This window comes from Gobius niger, assembly GCF_951799975.1.
Source record: "Gobius niger genome assembly, chromosome: 8".
Taxonomy (NCBI): Eukaryota; Metazoa; Chordata; class Actinopteri; order Gobiiformes; family Gobiidae; genus Gobius; species Gobius niger.
Window position 1 is genome coordinate 10,621,301 of NC_136859.1, and position 20,800 is coordinate 10,642,100.

A 20,800-nucleotide genomic window follows, 5' to 3' on the forward strand; every position below is an offset into this window, starting at 1 on the left:
ATATTAAGCTCGTGCATGACGGCAATTCGGACACAAACAACTTTTTGACAGTTCAGGATTTTAGAGGCAGTTGTGGTGAACAGGTCTGGGCTCATTCTACACATGAGGACATGGCTAGAACATGTAGGGGGAGGAAAATACTTAATTTTTACATTTTTAAACTCTGTATAGTCCCTTTAAAAGTGCACTATGCAACTTTTTATGTAAAGTATTTCATTTCCATAACCGTATCCATGGTTACATATACATTTCATTCAGAAAACGTACTAGACATCCAAAAAAAACTAAAATAAAATGCATCCGGAAGCATCATAGGAGCCACCGGGCTGCTATAGGGTATAGGTTAATGGAGCAATACCTGATTTTTTGATTGCAAAAGAAGGACAGAGGAAACCACTAAATTAAAATGTTACTTACTAAACTCGTTATTAACTTTTCTAATATATTCATAGTGTCCCAATTCTTCACAGGGACGAGTTTATAGGCACATTTCATCACTTGCAGTGTCACTTTTCAGGGTCAGTGTCACAGAAATGCTAGAAAACTCGCCATGAAAATTTATGAAATTGATAATGCTTAATAACTGAGTGCACAGGGATTACAGTGGACTTCCAAACGTATTCAAGAATCCTATTTCAGAACGTGTTTGTCGGGATGTTTTGTACACAATAGATACTGATGGAAACAGATTTTTGTATTAATTTCATTGCTTTACCTAAATGATAGCAGCCTTTATGATATTTCAATTTGTGATTATTGTTCAGCCCTATAAGGTAATAACTGATAACCATCAATGAGGAAGTGTCCAAAAGTAGTTTAAAATGCCTGAGCGATGCATAATGTGAGGTGGAGGTTGGGGGAGGTTTGAAGCTAAACTGGAAAGATTTTTGACAGAGTTGTGGAAAGTTTTAACTGCTGCCACTGGTTACACCTCCGAGTCCCCAGAGCACTGTCGGTGTCACGCCACAACCGAGATGGATCGAAAAGTTTACTTTCTCCAACAATATCTGCGGCAACTTTAATTATTTTCTCCCTCTTTCAATAAGCGACTGCCCGGCTACAGCGAGACGGTGAATTCCTCGTGCCAAAGTTTATATCAGTGTTGAGGTTTGAGTCGCGTGTTACTGCATCGAGATTATTTACCATAAGCAGGTTGTGTGTGGAGACTGCACAGTTGAACCAATGCAATGTAGCACACTTTATAGTACTGCTTTGTTAAGTGTAGGGTATTATTATCTTCAAGCCATAGCTAATTATGTAAATGAGATGCAATGGTTCTCAAACTATGATACATGTAGTACTGATCGTAGTACTCCAGGTTTTTCAATTTTCCTTTCATTTTGTGATAATTTAACTAATGCTTTGGTGGTTTTCGGTGCCTTTCTAGTTTAGACATGGTTTGACCCAAATTAGCTCAAATTTTGGCCTGATTTAGTCCTGATTTGATCTTGATCTAGGTCTGCTGGTACTTGGGGTGAAAGATTAGTGAATATCACTGCCTGAAGTTCAACTGTTTTTATGTATTTTTTTTATGTATTTGTTTATTTCGTCGGGACAGTGCATGTTAAAGGAACAGGCCACCATTTTTCCATACTGAGATATTATCTTACCTGAGCTTAGACGAGTTGATGTGTACCTGTCTGGTCTTTACGTGTGTGCTTTGTCATGCAAAAAGACCAAAGATGTTGTTAGCATTTAGCCTCTCCTCCTCTCCTCTATGGGGCCAAACGGACGTGAAGTTAGATGCGACCAAGCTCTGCCATGTATTCTCTATTTAAAGGTACACCACGTAACATTTTGGACAATACTGTTGCCGGCAAAACAAAACATGCTCCCAATGACCAGCTCAACATCTCCATGGAGACGAGCTGGAGACGTACCCACTCCCAATAAAGTTACAGTCATGTCAGCAAAAGCATATGTTTGTTTGTACATTTATGAGGTATTGTTCACGAGTGAGAGACGGATGGAGCGTGAGATCGATAGACGGATCGGTGCGGCGTCAGCAGTGATGCGGTCGCTGTATCGGTCTGTCGTGGTGAAGAGGGAGCTGAGTCGGGGGCAAAGCTCTCGATTTACCGATCGATCTATGTTCCCACTCTCATCTACGGTCTTGAGATTTGGGTAATGACCGAAAGGACAAGATCGCGAATACAAGCGGCTGAAATGAGCTTCCTTCCCAGGGTGGATGGATGGAAAATATCTGTAATAAAATAGATGCTTGTATTTGAATTTGATTTATTGGATAAAATTGTACGCAATGTGGCTTTAAATACGGTTACATGAGTAGTTACACGATCCAAGTATACACAAAATGAAACAGTTTTCTAAGTGGATAAAAAGGGGCACTATATTGTAAGGCGTATTAACACCTTATAGGAGCAATTCGACATCCGTACAGTAAAATCAAAGTAAAGACACCGGATTGTTGGGCTAATTTCCATCCGTCGTCCCCCACGAGCACTCTCAACATACTCTCATTCATCCTGGGCTATTGTACATGTTTTTAGTGGTAGGTTGTTCAGATCCGGAGTTGCTGCAGTTGATCAGGTCTAGATTCAGCAACACTATACGCCCAAACAATGAGATCAGCTGAACCTGGTTATTCCATCAAAGCCCTGATGGAACAGGCTTTGGCACAGGCTCTTTCACACTGTCAAAGAGTGGTTCAGGGAGCACGTGAGTCCAGATCATAACCCCATGGAGAATCTCTGGGATGTGCTGGAGAAGGTTTGCGCAGTGATCACACTCTCCCATCATCAATACCAGATCTTGGTGAGAAATGAACGCAACACTTTTGACACTGCAGTAGCTAATTGAAACAATGCCAGAGTGAATGCGTGCTGTAATCAAAGCAAAAGGTGCTACAACGAAATATTAGAGCTTTTCTTTGAGCAGGCAGTGTTTTTAAATTGTCTATTTCTTAAGACAGAAGCAACGGAATCAAACGGAGAAGGAAACGAGGCTCAAAAAATTCAATTTTTAAGCCAGTCGACTGCTGGATTGAATAGTTTTTTCCCTCATCTTCTCTAACAATATGCCCAAATCGATATCAGAAACAGACCTTTCCTAAGCCTTTAAGCTAGTCCCTTGTAAAGCATGACCATTCCACTATCACTTCTTTCTAAATGACAGTGTTAAAAAAACAAGGACCAAAAAATGCAAAGCCTAATTGTAGCCATTTTCAACACTCCAAGGCTTTATTTTTTTTGTGTTTTGGTGGCGCCTGAGTCCTCCTTTGTTTCGTTCTTTGTAAAAAAAAAAAAAAAAAAAAAAGGTACAGTATAATTGGACACTGGAGTTTTCCCCAAAGGAGCTCCACATCCCCAAGTGTAGCTGCCTTCGCTGAAAAATATTTTAAACTCCCTACTCCACATGAGTCATCCCGGGCCAGTGAATAAGCACCCTCCATAAAACGATGCCTTTATTCGGGAGGTATTTAAAGTTAATCTCAATCTGGATAATTATAGCATGTACTGAGCAGCTCGCTCCCCACAATTTCCTACACCCCCCCATCAGCTTTGCCTGCTCTCAATCCCCCGTGAAGAAGCTCTCAATTTCTCCTTACAACATGTCCCGATTTAAACGCCTGTGCTCCACTTCTTTCTTCTTCAATCATTTGTTGTTCTTGTATTTGTAGACCGCGCTGTTGTTGGGCAGCGCTTCGGTAGCAGTGAGCGACCACAGCGGGTTCATTTCCCAGCGTCAGAGATATTAGTCAGGAGTTCATTGCCAGAGGATTAACCTACTGTGCAGGTTTAGGCTGAAGAGAGAAGCCTGAGCGCTGTGGAACCACATAATATAATAATGCATCATGTTGCATTGTTAAACACACACTTGAGTATTCTGCATGATTTTAGTCCATCTCCCTTTTCCACTAAAATGACTGACGTTGTGAGATCTATGACGCTCCTTCTTCTTGTTTTAAACTCAATACACCTTCACCAAACTTGTTCTGATCATGGCAGTGCTTAAATTACCTTTGTTATAATTTGACCATGTTACCAACTGAGCAGAATTTGTTTTTAGTTTGTTAAACGTTTTTTGCTCGAGACCAGTGGTTCCCTGGGGGTCGTGAGCACTAGTGTAACCCCTTGAAGTTTGACCCTGGGTGCAATGATGAGAGGTTTTGAGGCTTTTATTTGAAACTTAGGAATCACAATAAAACAAGTCTTACCTGCCCCCTCGAGTTAAATGGCATAACGCTGGCTAATCAGTATGCGCTAACTCACGGACATGAAACATACAAGGCAAAATTGAAGATTTGTCTAAAACGTAATAAACTGCAAAATTATAAAAGTAATTTTGTCCTATTTTTAAGCATTGTTTGTTTCTTTCTTATAAAATACCCACGCAAGTGTCGGTAATTAGCACATAGCTGATTAGCCGGCGTCGTGCCATTAAACTCTTAATAAATACATGGGATTTTTTGTGTCGGACCCCGACACGTGACTGCAAGTGAGTGGGACTGTGGAGCTCTATACAGAAGCCATCTCTGGAATTGTCCATATATGGTCATGTTGAAAACAGGGGAAAACAATTTGGAGGAAAATCTAAACTTTCTCTAATTATTCAAAAACTACTTAAACAAATTATGAATATAGTTTTCTACTAAATAAAGATACAAAGACATGGAGAGAAGCAAAGTGGTTCAACAGCCCAAAAATATATAAATAGCAGAGAATGCTAACAGATGCTTCATGTTAGCATCATGCTAATTCTAACTCTAGCTAGTGCTAGCTACGACTGCCATTTTTTCGCTTCTACTTGACAATCTGCTGTGAATAAACATTCATATGGACCCGATAAAGACTTGACTTTATTGGTATGAGATAAATAAGTTTATATTTTGGCAGAAAATGGTTAAAATGAGTGAAAAATTGTGTTTCCCCAAAAGATGTTTTCCTCCTCGGCGAGGCCACGCCCCCTTCTATGACATGATGCCGTCTGTATCTATAGCATTATACATCACAAAAATATCAAATAATCACTTAAAACAGAGACTTAACAGTGTTATGTTACAGATGAAACAAATTAAACTGATTTAAAGTTGACTAAAATTACCCAAATTATCACAGAGGCAACACAGCAGTCAAAGGGGAGGAGGAGCAAAGTGTGTAGCCATGGCAACCACCTCTGCCAGGTAAAATACACTCCAAATAAAGGGTGTTAAAGCTGATATATTTTGATGAAATTTAATAAACAAAATAACCTTGTTACATTAGCGTGGGATCTCAAGGTGAAAATGACAAATAATGACAGTGTATCCTAGATGAAGGTTCTTGAGCCATCTTCCATACTCTGTAGTTGAAGACACACATCAGTGTCACTGACGAAGCCTTTTGGATGAGAGGTGAAACGTCCTACACTCCAACTACAGAGTACAGAAGATGACTCCTTCATCTAGTATGGACAACTCCTGTATGACTGAGAGCCCACACAGACAATGACAATGTAGTTGTTGAAGACAGCAGAGTTTTGTGAATGTGGTCAAACAACAAAATAAACAATGTCACATTTTTAGTGGGGTTCTTGGCAATTCTATCATATTTGAGGTCACGGCCTGAAAAGTTTGGAAGCCCTGCTCTAGACCAGCGGGTCCAAAACTCTTTTCCTTGAGGACCACTTCAGCAGATATTTTATTCGTATTTACTACTGAAAGTATCAAGTAGTTGAATAAGTCACAATAAAGCATAATATCGGGCATATAACCACAGGGTCTGGGAAGCCATCTCATCCTCACGTTAACTTTCTCTCTCTCTCTCTCTCTCTCTCTCCGGCAGGATCCCGGTGGTGAACCTCTGAGAGATGACTGTGTTTTTCCATAAACAGTTGCGCGAAGCCCGAGGAGAAACATCCACTTTGACCGGAGGGTGTGCCTGAAGCGCCGTTTTATTTTCTCTGAAACTGTGTAATGAAGTCAGGGTTCCCAGGTTCCCAGTCATCACAAAACACAGAGGCTCCCAAGGTTCTCCAAAGCCCCAAATCTGCCGAGTCTCTCCTCCGCCTGTCTACAGTGCAAAACCTTATCAAGTTCATCTCAAGTTAAAAGGACTTGATGAGGAACATTGTTTTTCTTTTGGACCTCAATTTCATGATAGTTGCAGTATATATTATTTATTTCCACATTTTTGCTCCTCTTTTCAAACCAGATTGTCTTCCATTGACGGCGTACTGCTCTCTTGTGCAACTACGTTTTTTTTTTGTGTTTTTTTGCTGCAGCTATTATCGATTATATAATTGTTTTGTGCACCTTTGAGTGATCATGTTCTGAAGACCGCAAATCACGCTCTCCCCTCCTGCCGAAGTCATCAGGTGGTTCTCCTCTGTATTTGTTATGTCCTGAAAATACAGCATCACCGTATGCCGTATTCTGACCATTTCAGTGCTCAGATTGCCCCCACTCTACAGTATGGAGTATCCAATAGGTTGCGTTCACGTGACATCACAACATTCTAAAGAGCCTATAGATTAAAATTGAGGTGGAGCTGCTGAAAATCGCATGATGTAACTATGGTAAGCTAGAAAGCGAACTGCAGATTTATTTGTCTTAGTTTTTGGTTAATATCTCTGTAATTACTGGGAGAATGGGCCAAATTGGTCTCTGAACATAAACTTTCACCAGGAAATTAAAAAATATATACCTAATCTTCACAATTACATGTTTAAATATTGCGCTGATTGAATGTTTCTCCATAGATTTATATGGGACAACAGAATTTCAAGGGTATTTTTCTCTAAAGGCAGTGGGGCAACAACATCTCGATTTCAGTAGCTCCTAAAGACTTCAAATTTTGGATTGAACAATATTTTGAAGATTTTTTTCATATCTAATTCCTAGGCTGATTTATTGACTTTTGAATGTTAAAAAAGAAATCAAACAAATCCCCTCTGAAATAGTCTTTGTGACTAATATACCAACAAAATAAAACCACAAATTTGATTCTGGCTCAATCCATTATTCAGTTTTCGTCACCGAAAAAAAGCACCTTATTTTTATATGAACACATAAAATGACAGAAAACTTGCAGTACATTTATTCTTCATATTTATGCCAGTAGCAGAAGTTTCAAATTGATATCTTTAAATTTAAAAATAATTCACCTGCAGTGTTTTACAATAACTGTATTTCTCCCATAGAGTTGTATTGGCCCCTGCCCTCCACCTGACATTACGACATCATCACATTCTAAAATGTAAACACAACCTATTGCATACTTTCCAGAATGTTTTTTTTTTTTCCAAATCGTGCTGCCCTTTTTGTCACATTAACGTGTCAAAACTACTACACTGTCTGACCAAAACAAAAGTGTCCATCAGGGCTTAACTGTCACGATCTATATGGTATATTCCAATATGACAATGCCAGGATTCATCGGGCTCACACTGTGAAAGAGTGGTTCAGGGAGCGTGACACATCGTTTCCAGAGACCAGATCTGGACCCCATTGAGAAGGCTTTGCACACTGGTCACACTCTCCCATCATCAACACAAGATCTGATGCATCAATACAAGATTTGAGCGGGTGACCTTTTCTTTTGGGTCGGGCAGTGTAAAACAAGATGATTACCATTCAAGTCAATTGAACCTTTTTCCTCGTTTTCGGAGAGTGTCTCGTTTCCCGTGCAGTGTTTGGATTCCTTTCATGTGGCTCTGCGTCACTGTAAACCTGCTCCCTTGTTTTCCTCCATTTGTATGGCCCCGAGCTTCTCCGAGACGCCCGACCACAAAGCACTTCAACTTGTGCATGTCTAATTCATAAGCAAGCAGTTTAACATCCATGCAGCATCCGATTACCCCAGAGATGGCCCTACCTCCGCTTCCTTCACCGTCCCCCCATGCCACCCCTCCCCCCCCCCCCTCCCCCCCCCCCCTCCTCCTCCCGCACACGTAACACGGCTCGGCGCTAATTCGAAAGCCAGCGCTCGATAATGGAAATGACGCATACAGTGTGTGTTTGACTCACTCGGATTAGCAATGGTTAAAAGCTGTTCTTAGCATCTCGGAACAAAGCTGGTTCCCGCTGCAGCCAACAGGCAATGTATTTAACACGTCACGCTCCAAAAAACGCTGTTTATTCCCTGCTTTGGGGCGTCTGAAGTGCAAACATTTGTGGGTTCCTCCGCACCAGTGTGTGTGCTTCCAAATGGGTTTTTGTTTTACTTTTTCCTCATGATTCGTTCTGTTAATTATCTGGCCCACGTTCGCCTGCTGTACAAACCGGACTCTGCGAAAGAGCCCCCAAGTGGACTTCAGAAAGTATTGAGAAGAAAATCAATGTTTGCCAAAGGTTGTTTTTTTTCGGGTGATGGGGCAGCGCAAAGACTCATAGATTCATGTCCGAATGGGAAAACAAGTGCACAAGCGATCAAAGGAGTAATGTTTAACGATACAAGGACATTCTTCACGCTGTTGTTTTTCATTATGGAGTTACTGGTTACACGGCCCTGGCAGAAAAAGACGCCATCTTGATTTAACCGAGCAAATCAGTAACAACGACACATTGGATGATTCCTGCCTGTAGAAAGAGGGCAGCTTTCCGACCCGAATATACTGAATGGCTTGGTTATTCCATCCAAGGCAGCGTTATGTTCTTCCATAAACAAAGAGGACAATGCATGGATCAAACCGTGGAAAGTGGTTCAGGACTCCAGTGATGGCCAATCCGCAGAGCAACGCAGCCAAAAATATTTACTGAAGTAAGAGTAACATGGCATTCTCAAGCAATTTCTCAAGCACAAGGTAGATTAGATAAAGTAATTAGTTAAAGGGGCAAGATGCAAGTTGGTCATTTTATGCTCACTGCTGCCATCGCAGGTCGTATGCGTAACTGCACCTTCGATATTGAGCTCGTGCATGACCCGAATTAACACCTTTTTGAGTGACAGTGCAGGATTTTAGAGGCAGTTGTGGTGAACAGGTCTGAGCTCATTCTACATATTTACATATTAGGACATGGCTGGAACATGTAGGGGGAGGAAAATACTTGAAAGTGAAAAAGGATCCACACAGCAACTGGAGCTCCCAAAAGTGTTAGGTTTAACCCTAGAAAACTATTGCTCAAATTCAAAACACCATCATTGACGCCGAGATAATACACCCGATAAAAAGTACTTGTCATCAAAATATATCAAAACATGACAATACCTGACACATTTGAGTCGTGTTCTTTTATATTAAACTGTGTCATGTCTAATAAAATGAAATAAAAGCATAATGAGAGGACCAGATAAAAATGTGCCGAAATTACTGGAAATTTAGGAATTTGGGAACAAAAGAATCCTGAAAAATAAAATAATGAAGATGGAGACTTGGTTTTTGGTCCACCCGTTCCTGGGATATGTGAGACTTCCCTGGTTCAGGCTCAGTGTCCTCGGCACAAACAGCCACAGGAGAGAGAAACTAAATATGTCATATTTTGAATGGGTAAAAAATGACCAGCTGACTAAAATAACTATGTGTTCCTCACTTGCTGTGAGACCAGAGACACCGAACTCTGTGACAGGAGCAAAGCTGTAGTTGAAGTCGCAAAATAAATGTGGCAGCCCTGAATGTCAACCTTGAAAGGAGCAAGATTGCCTGATTAAATACATTAACCCTACTATCGCTATGAAAATCACCCAAACATGTGCCTGTAGGAAAACACCCAGGCCATCAAAGATGTCAAAGACAAAGCTGAAGCCCAGAGACCCAGGACACTCAGATAGACACAGCATAATGAAAATCACATAAATGTATTTGCTCGCGTGAAAACCACCTGGCAACAGTGTTCTAGGGTTAAAGAATAAAGAAAAATGTGGAATGACTCTTTCTCAATTGCTTCACTTTGGGATTCAGCCTCATCTGCTTCTCGATGTGCGCGTCTTTTTCTATTCAGCTTAAAATACCTCTGACTGACTCACCGAGTGTAAAAGCGGTATTTTTATCTACGGAGTGAAGTCATTAGGCAGACAGAACGCTCTCACATACGAATATACCTGATGCTTTGGTCACTTGTAGATTCACTCACAGTGGAAGAGTGACCTAATGTTGTACTCAAGAGTACTACTGATACTTCAAAGTGAAAATACTCATCTGGTCTGAAAAGTGCTTCTCAATAAAGTAAATCTAACTACATGATGAACCACTTTTGTCCCGTCAGGAAAGGAAAAAAATCTCTTCTTCCCGTGATTCAGTATATTCAGGTGACAAACTGACCTCTTTCTTTGGTCACATTACTTAATTTAAAAAAAAGAAAGTTAATTCCAGGTGACGTCTTTCTGTGACTGGCCGTGTGTCTGAGCTGTCTCGAGTGAACCAAAGGAAAAGTAGCACATTGAGGGGCATCGTGTCTCCTCTGCTCTGCATGTACAGTTTACAGTAAAAAAGCCCACCAGAGCCGCCTGATCTATTATTTACTGTCTATTTTATCAATCAGTAATGTCTTCAACAGATTTTCAGATATTTCAGAGTGTGTGTTTGACATTTTTTCTGAGCTGCTTTGAAATGTGATCCCGACACCGCAACAAAAGGAATAATTGGAGGACCTGAAATGTCTCGAATTCTGAGTATTAATCTGGATTTTTTTACTGGTTTTAGATTCAGCTACAGTTTAGATTTAAAGGCACACTGCGTAACATTTTGGACTATACTGTTGCCATCAATAGAAAACATGCTCCTAATGACCAGCTTGAAAAATGTAAATCTCAAATTCTGCTGACTTTAGTCCACATCGCCATGGAGACGAGCTGGAGGCGTCCCCACTCCTGGTAAAGCTACAGTCATGTCTTAGGGGACGTGAGCCGCTCACAACAAAAGCACATGTTTGTTTATGAAGATGAAAATATCTGTCATAAAATAAATGCTTGTATTTCAATTTTATTTATTGGGTATAATTCTACGCGGTGTGGCTTTAACTTCTTTCTGTATGTCAAAACATTGGATTTAGCTTCTATTTATTGATTTATGTTGCAATTATTTTGGCTGGTATTAATAACCATATAACTATGACCTAAAAAATATAGAAACAAGTCAAATTTTCTGGTCATAGTAAAGCTCCATTCAAAACGAGTAAGTATTTTAGGCACTCAATGTATTTATTTTCTGCAGTGTACACAGAGTTTCATAACAGGTTGTGTTCACGCGATGATATTTTTTGGTAGAATTATTTTTTTTAACCATCCATCCATTTTCTTCCGCTTTATCCGGGGTCGGGTCGTGGGGGCAGCAGTCTCAGCAGAGATGCCCAGACTTCCCGATCCACGCACACCTCCTCCAGATGTTCTGGGGGGACCCCGAGGCGACACCAGGCCAGCTCGGAGACATAGTCCCACCAGCGTGTCCTGGGTCTTCCACGAGGTCTCCTCCCACTAGGACATGCCTGGAACACCTCCTATGAACCTATGAAAACGTAAATGATCTGTAATTACCAGGCAAACCAAGATGTAACTAAAACTTGCACAAAGTTAAAGGCCCGATACCTAATGTTCAAAACATGCTAAATAATGTTTTACTGAGGACTGACCAAAAGTTCACTTGACTGATGCAGTGGTTTTGTTAAAGTTGCTTCTCCACCGGTGGCCGCCATGTCTTTATCTTGTATCTAAACTCGGAGCGCTCTGGTCATCTCCGAGTTTACAAGATGTAACTACACTTTCAGGACATTTTCCCAGTGGCAGGTCAGAAATTTACCAGTTGCCTGGAAGTATAAGTAGATATTTGAGGGACAAAAGGATCTTTGTGCACTGTGGTCCTAATTATAAAGCCTTATATCGACAGTGAACTATCAGGCTGGTTGTTTACATTACTGAGACAGTATTTGAACTTTGACTTTGAACCCATAGACTGTACATCAATGGATAGAGTGCGTTCCCCCATAGCGTTCAGCGCAGGCTAACTGAAGCTCGTTCATGCTAGCAGTTTGGCTCCATTTTTCAAAATAGGGTGAAAATAAAAAATAAAATATGGGGCAATGTTGAGCATGTTAAGACAAACACATGGAGGCGAGACTGACAAACTGTAAAATTGTAACTTAAAGAAGAAAAATAAGTGTGAATGTAATGGAGCAATGGACTTCCGGAGCCTGCTCCCATTTCCTTTGAGCTTCCCGACAGAAAGAGGCGAAAATTAGTCCAACATTAGTCCAAAAAAATCAGGTATTGGGCCTTTGATGTCATCAGTATCAGCACAAATGAACTAAAGTGTAATCATTTTGTATCAAAAGTGTCATAAACTGGTGGTTTTGTTCGACCACAGAGGCGCTGGTTGTCAATCGAAAGGACTTTAAGCCATAAGTTTAATATGGCAAGTTTGTGGACTCCAAAGAAATGATAGTTCTTTGTGAGTTTTATGTTCAAATGCAGTAAATCGACCACAGTTATATCCAACCCCTGCGATCCATCTTTTTTTTTTTACATAGTATATCACGTGAACGCAACCTAAACTGTCCTGGTGGCATCATCATCCGTGGCTCGTCGGTTCAATCCTTGCAGTCTTGTGATATTGCGTAGCCTTTCCTCTGTAGATGTGTGGTTTCACTGTACCATGAGACTCCAATAAAGGCTCTACACTGGCGTTTTATCCCTGTCTCCGTTCTCTGTTTATTTGTGTGCTTGTTGAATGCGTACCCCTGGGAGCTAAGCGATCCGCACAGTGCTTTATGGCTAGGATAAGCCTTACACTCTGCATTTTAATAGCCACCCTGTATCCTAATCTCCTTTTTCCTCCCCTGAAGTGAACATTTAGTCCCAACAACGGCTCTTTGCATTGATTTTTATTTTTTGAACCACGGATTTGGCTTTAAAATGTCCCACCCGTGCCAATCACATTTTTAAAACCGCAAGTAGCCGCTTTATGAAAGGGTCTGGAGAAGAAAGCCGCTGAACATGTTTGAAGATTTCCCTTATCTCTTCAACTCATACGGATTCCTGTCGCTTCGGAAAGATTAGCAAAAAGCTGAGCGTGAATTTCCCCCCTCTGCATATGAATTTTACTTTTTCCCCTCCCCTTCCTCAAACAAATGCCAATAAAATAAGAATCGAAGCGCGGAGAAATGCCACTCGAGTGTATTGTGATTCCGTGCCAGGCTTCTTCTGCACCGCTGCTGTTTTCATCTCCTGCAGGCAATTTTTACTGATCAATCAAACTAATTGATTGGGCCGGCTTCCAATTGGAACTTTTAATGAGCGTATAGTTATGAGACACATCCCCGGCAGCCGCAGCAACGGCGTTGAGTGGGATGTGCCGACAAACAAGACAAATGTCCAAGTTTAGGAGGATGCGGGGCAGTAATTGCTCATGTTGCACTATTTGGCTGGACACGCCTCAGAGGTCTCACTGTTTCACCAGAACCAGGTCCGGCTGACTGAAGGACAGCTTCATCCACCAAGCTGTCAAGGAAGCTGAACTCTCTCCCTTCTCTGGTACTTTCCAACCTCAAATAAACTGGCCCCTCTATTGTGTCCATGTGTATTTTGAATGTTGCACAATGTCCCCTGTGGATCAATAAAGTTTGTTTCAGTCTAACTTAATCACGGCTAAGCTGGAACTTTACCATGATAGAAAAATAAAACGGAGCACATACGCAGCCTCTCCCACATGTCACATAGCTCCGAAAAAGCTCACGATAGAAGCTACCAAGCTCTTCCACGTGTTCCCTATTTAAATAAAGTTACGTGAAGTGTTTTCATGCGAAGTATATTTACCCAGAAATGTAGCATGTCGATTTTATAAGCAAATAAAAAGGGGGGCCAAATTGTGAGGCGTAATGATACGAGGAGTAAAACGTCCGCGTAGTAACTCCTAAAGACTTCCCCCGCACACTTCCGTCAATAACCTTTAGGAGTTATTGCGCTCCTCGTATCATTACGCCTCACAATATAGTCCCCCTTTTTATCTGCTTATAAAATCGACATGCTACATTTCTGGGTAAATATACTTCGCATGAAAACACTTCACGTAACTTTATTTAAATAGGGAACACGTGGAAGAGCTTGGTAGCTTCTATCGTGAGCTTTTTTGGAGCTATGTGACATGTAGGAGAGGCTGCGTATGTGCTCCGTTTGCCTGGCAGAGCGCACGGACAAAGACCAGACGGGTATATATTAACACGTCTAAAGTGAGGTAAGAACATATCTTAGTATGTAAAAACGGTGGCCTATTCCTTTAACTGTTATGATCATGGGTTGCAGCAGTCGGTCAGGTCTAGGTCAGGGGTGTCCGAAATGTGGCCTTCTTGCTGAATCGGTACATATCATCTCTTACCGATGTATGTAATGTAATAATTCTACACAATTCTAACCTCACAACTAACATTTTATGGTGTGGCATGAAGGTTTAAGCATAAATAAAGGTGTGGGGCACAATTTAAACCCCTGCTAGTCAAAGGTTTCGCGGCACTAACCACTGATCTATGGCCCCTCACCCTGTGTACGCTTCATTATGCGGCTCCCATGAAAAAAAGTTTGGACACCTCTGGTCTAGGTTCAGTAACACTATGTGCCCAAAGAGTTTGCCACAGAGTATCTGTTGTGTGATCATTTGGCCCATTTCTTACAGCCACATGAGGTTCCTGTCCCCAGATTGCTGTGACAAAAGAGTGGGCGACTGGGGTCAAGTATCTTACAAGAAAATACAAAATAAATACACTGTTATGATCTGGGGCATTCAGGTCTCAGCTCAGCCACACTATGAGCCCAAAGAATGAAGGCACAGGCATATTCCAAGTTGTCATCTTGGAGTATGCCTGTGCCATCGGGGAAGAGAAATAACCTGGTCCCAATCCTGCCAGGGTTCACATTGTGAAAGAGTGGATCAGGGAGCATGACATATCGTTTTCACTCATGGATTGACCACCACAGAGTCCAGATCTTAAATCCAATGAATATCAGCACCACTACAGTATATTCCCTATAGGACTGTAAACTTTGCACTGCCGATGCTGACCTTCATATTCTACTTTTTATAGTGTGTTCTCATTTTGATTAAAAATCGAGCTTCTAGGAAATTATAATAAACCCGATGACCTCGAACAAGACTTATGCAACCCATGTCTGATAGTAATATGTACTAATGTGTGTACGCAAAAATATGGACCTTTTTATGTAAAATGTATGCATTTCAAAGCTAGTAAAAGTAAGGTAAGGCAGTTTAAATTAGAGTAGGTAAGGTTAGTTGGTAGGGAATTGGTATTTTAGGTGTTATATTGTGTTTTTAATATGTGTCTTATTGGGCCCCATATATAAGCTAAATGTTGCTTCAAGGGTGTCCCATTTATGAATATGCATTATAATCTATGAATGAATGTGTACATGCTTTTACTGTATATTCGTAATCCCTTCTTCTATTCTTATTTTATTCTTTATTTCCTTATTGTTTATATTTCTGCCCTGCCTTAAGATTTTTTCTTTTACTCATTGTACATAAGACACCTCTTTTTTTCTTTTTTCTTTTTACTATTTAAGTGTTTGCATATTTCCTGTCTATTTTGCACACCCTGTATGATCTCAAGTGCCGAATGTAACAAGTGAATTTCTCCATTGTGAGATCAATAAAGGATTATCTTATCTTAATCTTTGGCATGTGCTGGAGACGGCTTTGAATGAATGAAATATGTGCTGAAATCAGAGCTAAAGACAGTCCAGAAAAGCATTACGAAGGTTTTGTGGCAACTTTTTGGGGGGTTTTGTTAGGCAGTATGGCGCTTTCCAGGACGGCAACAGTCACTTCACATTAGTGCATCGTTCATTCATTCCTCTGTCACAGATGGTCACAGCTGCCCTGGGGCAAACTGATAGAAACATAGCTGCCACCCAGTACTTACAGCCCTTTTCCCCCACATCCTTACACACACCACATGAGGTCAGATTGGTAAAGAAATCTAGTGAACTACATTGGGGTTTGTGCCTCCAATGTCCAAGTGCTAAAGTAGGAAGACCAGACCGGAACACAGGAGTCCAAAATCAGGTCTGAACTCTCCCGTCCACCCGTTCTACGATAGATTGTCATAGATTGTTACTGCAGGGCGGCTCCACTGAGAGGCTCAGCAAATCACTCCTGCCCGTCGCCATCAAACTGAACTCTGTGATTTAAGAGAACTCCAGTTTTCTGTTTTTTTTTGTTGGATTAACTAAGTAAAGCCGTAAAGCCTGGGCTATTGTATTATGCTTGAGATATTTATCATTTCAATTACATCAAAGTTATTGTCTCACTCTTTTGTTTTTATTTCTTTATAGTTTGAGAAATGGCATGTTAAAGGGATATTTCAGGATTTTTGACATAGTCATTTCCTAGTTATCCAGAGTGTTGTTAATTTCTGGAGATATTTTTTTTATAATTCATGCAGTCCTTATATTTGAAGAGTTTCTTGGCGCTAGGCTAGTGCAAGGCTAGCACATTTCTATGGTATCAGCTAGCCTGCATTAAAAACAGTCTGACCCACTCTACAGCGCACCTGAGGCAAATCACTTACAACGCCAGACTCACATAAATGTCTGTGTCGATAGAATAATTTTTGGAATATAGCTGACCTTGCATCACATGAATGATCGCATTTTGAGGGACTATTTTCTGGCAGATCACTCCGCTTATACAAACACGAAGCTGATGCTGTTCAAGTATAAGTTCTTTTAAATGCAAAATGGTTAAAATGATTCTATCGACACAGACATTTATATGGTTAGTCTGGTGTTATAAGTGATTTGCCTCAGGTGCACTGTGGAGCGGGTCAGACTGTTTTTAATCCAGGTTAGCTGATACCATAGAAATGCGCTAGCCTTGCATTAGCCTAGCGCCACGAAACTCTTCAAATATAAGAACTGCATGAATTACAAAAAAAATATCTCCAGAAATCAGCAACACTCTGGATAACTAGGAAATGAGGCCCTATAAAATCCTGAAATATCCCATTAACATCTATATTTGTGTTGTTTGTTTTGTTGTAACACATAAGGCACATGCAAGGAGACACACCACGCCACATATGGATGGAATGGCCTTGCCTATAAACCACAGCCACAAAGTAAATCTGATTTTGATATACAGTCGGCCTTAACCAGAACTACATTAAATGGCACTAGGTTTAACCCAGGACTATCAGGGGAATGTGGGCCTCTGTATTTCAAGTGTATGGCCTTGGCTCACACCTATAATAAACAGACATGAATCACTCGCCAAGTACCGCCAGCCGCCCCACACGCTTTTTCTTTTTTCTTTTTTTTGAAGCAAACAGCTGCTAGATTTCACAGCTTCGGGCTGGAGAGAAAAAAACTGTGAACTGCTGAGGTTCAATCACACTGCCTGAAATTAGCACCACTATTTATAGAGGTGATAAAGAAGGAACCCAGAGGTGGCGCTTAAAAGGAAAAGTAAATCTGAACTTTGCCTGAGCTACTCTGCTATTTGCTAATGGTCAGTTAATTTGCAACCGTTCATGTCCAAGAGACACGCATTTAGGAAGTGGACACACCGCAATGTATAGAAAAGGTTTGAAATTTTTTTTACACAAGGGGATGATAAAAACAAAAATGAGCGTCGCAAATTTTTTTTGGGTGGTGTTTCTGCAAGGAATTGTGCTTTTTTTGTTTGTTTTCTTGTCATTGATGATACAGTACTAAATGATATTGTAATTTTGCATAATACAATCCAGATTTTTCAATACTTTCCCTCTGTAAAAGCACACAAACACCTGAGTCTGATCAAATGAATGTTAAGGAACAGGCCACCGTTTTCCCATACTGAGACATGTTCTTACCTGAGCTTAGACGAGTTGATGCGTACCTGTCTGGTATTTACGTGTGCGCTCAGTCACGCAAAAAGACCCAAACAGGGGTGAAGTTAGAAGCGACAAAGCTCTTCCATGTTTTCCCTATTTAAATACTGTTATGTGAGCATTTACACCATCCAAGTCTAGTCACACAAAATTAAACATGTCGATTTTATATGTGGATAAAAAGGGGAACTATATTGTAAGGCGTAATAATACCTTAGGAGCACTTCGATGTCTGTGCAGTGTCCTTATATAATATATAAATGCTAACATGTTCGGTGTTTTAGCGTGGCTGAGCGCACGTGTAAAGACCAGACAGGTACGCATCAGGCAACGCATCAGGCCTGGGGGCAAAACCGGCCCTCTAGCACAAAATCTCTGGCCCCCAAGATGATTTTGAGAAATATATTTATGCAAAATAGAGATCAAATACCTGTGTATGAGTATGTAAGTATGAGTGTAATACCGTCAGTCCACTGCAAGAAAGTAACTAGATTTGTTTAAAATTCTCAATTTGAGCATCATAATCCAAATTTGAGTTGTTCTGGTGAGTTAAAGGAGCTATACCTGATTGTACAAAGAAACAGGGTCACTCAAATTGCTATTTTCTGATCCAAACTCATCTCAAACTTTTCTAATGCAAAATTTCCTAATTGCATGAGTGTAAACCAGGTTGCACAACTTTCAGGGAGGAAAACTGTCACTTCGCTGTAAAAAAAAAAAAAAGCCTACTAGCCTGATGTTTTATGACTCTTTAAAAGGCTTTAAAACCAGTGTTTTTTGGATAAATGTCTGCTTTGACCATATACTAAAGGACAAAACAAATTTTATTCCAATACAGAAAATTAAAAAAAATAAAGGATAGCTACTTTAAGGTGTAGTTGGACGTTTGACCAAGATCATTGAGATTATTGATTATTGATTTACTTGTTCTGGTAGGTTTCTGACTCATTTCAATACATTTAGTCTTTATTTCAAGTAATTGTATTTGCCAATAAGGTAAGAACAATGGTCTTAGCAGTTCTACTTTCTTATTTCAAGCTGGATTTACCTTAGAACTCGTCTCAAACTAGCAAAGTAAACTTGGTTGGATCAGGAAAAAAGTGAATAAAAAACAAGATACATTTCCTCAATTTAGGTCATTTGAGCCATCGCTTAAAGCCAATGCCCTTTTGTAGTCTATTGTCAGAACATCCCACTTGGTCATAGTTAATGTAATATATTTGCAGGAAATGGTTCTTTACCTTGGGCTACAATGGTGAGGTTGAAATCAGCCCTGCACAACGCAAACATGCCTCCCCCTGCTTTAAAGACATAAAAGGCAATGCTTGTTCAGTAAGAAATATTTTACATTCTATAAAACAAATTACATTTTCAATTGGATCCCATCTTGTGCAAAAAGTAATCTTGAAATAACTACTTCTAAGAGTCTAATTTCAAGAAATCTGTCCACCTCTTGTGAATTTTTAACATTCTGCGTCTCATCCCAGAAATGTTGTCAATTCTGAAGTATTAGTAATCATAACATAACATTCCCATTAGCTCCCTGGTTACTATGGAGAACTAGCTTATTTTGAGTAGTGTTGACTTGGGTTATTTAGTTTAAAAGTTTCATAGTTTCAAAGTTTTTTTTTTTGCTGGTCATGTCTTGGATTAATGTTGCTATTTACAAGCTTCTCAAAGCGCTACAGCGGGTCATTATTCATTCACTCCCATATATGGCACTAGCTACTTAATATTGCATGGCGTTGTATAGGCGCTGTGCTGCCTCGGGGCTGATGGACGGAAATGTGGCCCCTTTTCTCACCACCAATCACAGGCACAAGTGTTTTGTTCAAAGACACAACGACGAACAATTGAGTGGGATTTCAACCATTGGACGCCAAATTTCTCACCCTAAGTGGCGCATCGTTTTGCTGTAGAAAAAAAACAAAATAGAGATAGAAACGTTCAGGTGACTTTGGCTCATGCGTTATATCATTTTTCTGCGCGGCGGAGTCGGGAGGTTAAGCGAAAGCAGTGTTTGATGGAAACACAGGGGGAGCGGGTGGGGAGCCAAATTGAACAGGCAATTCTGACGTTGACATAGAGGCTCTGGGCAAACCAAGCCGCATGAAAAATGAATGCGCTTCGTGAGTGTCTAAAGGGAAGCACTGCAAAACGAGAATGTCTACATGAGTTACAATGACTGGAAAGTTTTGATTCATTTTGTTTGGTTCTGTTATTTGGTTTAAAAGACTCAAACTTCAAGCCAAATTGTCTGCGGATCCCGGGGAAGTAAAATTGGTTGCGTTTTCTTTTGCGGCACAGTAATAACAGGGTGTTAGAATGGAAATACAATGGTTACAAAGATAATGGGGTGTATGTACTTTTTAACCGTTTCCTGATCATTTAATCTTCAGGAGGGTTAAAGTTGTGGCATATCAAATAACAAATCATGCAAAATAGAATGACAGATGTGCACTGTTTCTATCAGTGATACACAAAGTCAGCCTGCTAGCAAAATTGACAGCCATATTGAAAAGTCGTATATCATATCAATATATCTTTGGCTCTACTTTAACGGTGAGTTCTACAATGGAGGAAGCTTTACCAGACAAATTGAAGATAAAGCGAATGATCAGCAGAGATACATTTATATGGGTGTCACAGCGTTATTCAAATAGAGCAAAAGAACACCTTAGTCCAGGGGGCCAAATCCGGCCCTCAAGCACAGAACCTCCGGCTCCCAACTTGATTTTGAGAAATATTATTATGCAAATAAGAGGTCAAATACCTGTTCCTCCCCCTACATGTTCACAACTGCCTCTAAAATCCTGCACTGTCATTCAAAACGCTGTTACTTCAGGTCCGAAGTGCCGTCATGCACAAGCTTAATATACAAGGTGCAGTTACACGTATGACCTGAGGTGGCGGTAGTGAGTATAAAATGGCCAACTTGCATCTAGCCATTTTAAACGACTCTAAAAATGCGAGAAATAATGTCAGAACATACCACTTGGTCATAAATAATATAAAACCGGGATTCTCAACTGGTGGGTTGGGACTCAAAGGTTG

The 20,800-nt window shown here is 40.5% G+C and overlaps 1 protein-coding gene across 4 annotated transcripts in view; it reads left to right on the forward strand.

Moving 5' to 3' along the window:
• pianp (PILR alpha associated neural protein) overlaps positions 1–20,800 on the forward strand; it is a 61,430-nt gene that overhangs the window by 21,737 nt on the left and 18,893 nt on the right. The window contains exon 6 of one of the 4 annotated variants that reach the window (XM_079561381.1): positions 5,784–6,304. The exons of 1 other annotated variant lie outside the window; for it this stretch is intronic. Coding sequence is in view for 2 of the 3 variants with exons in the window: in XM_079561379.1 (XP_079417505.1) it covers positions 5,780–5,805 (26 nt within the window). In the remaining variant the exon portion in view is untranslated. Of the gene's footprint in view, positions 1–5,779; positions 6,305–20,800 lie in introns of those variants that run through there. 2 more of the 4 variants (XM_079561380.1, XM_079561379.1) reach the window with 2 other exon arrangements.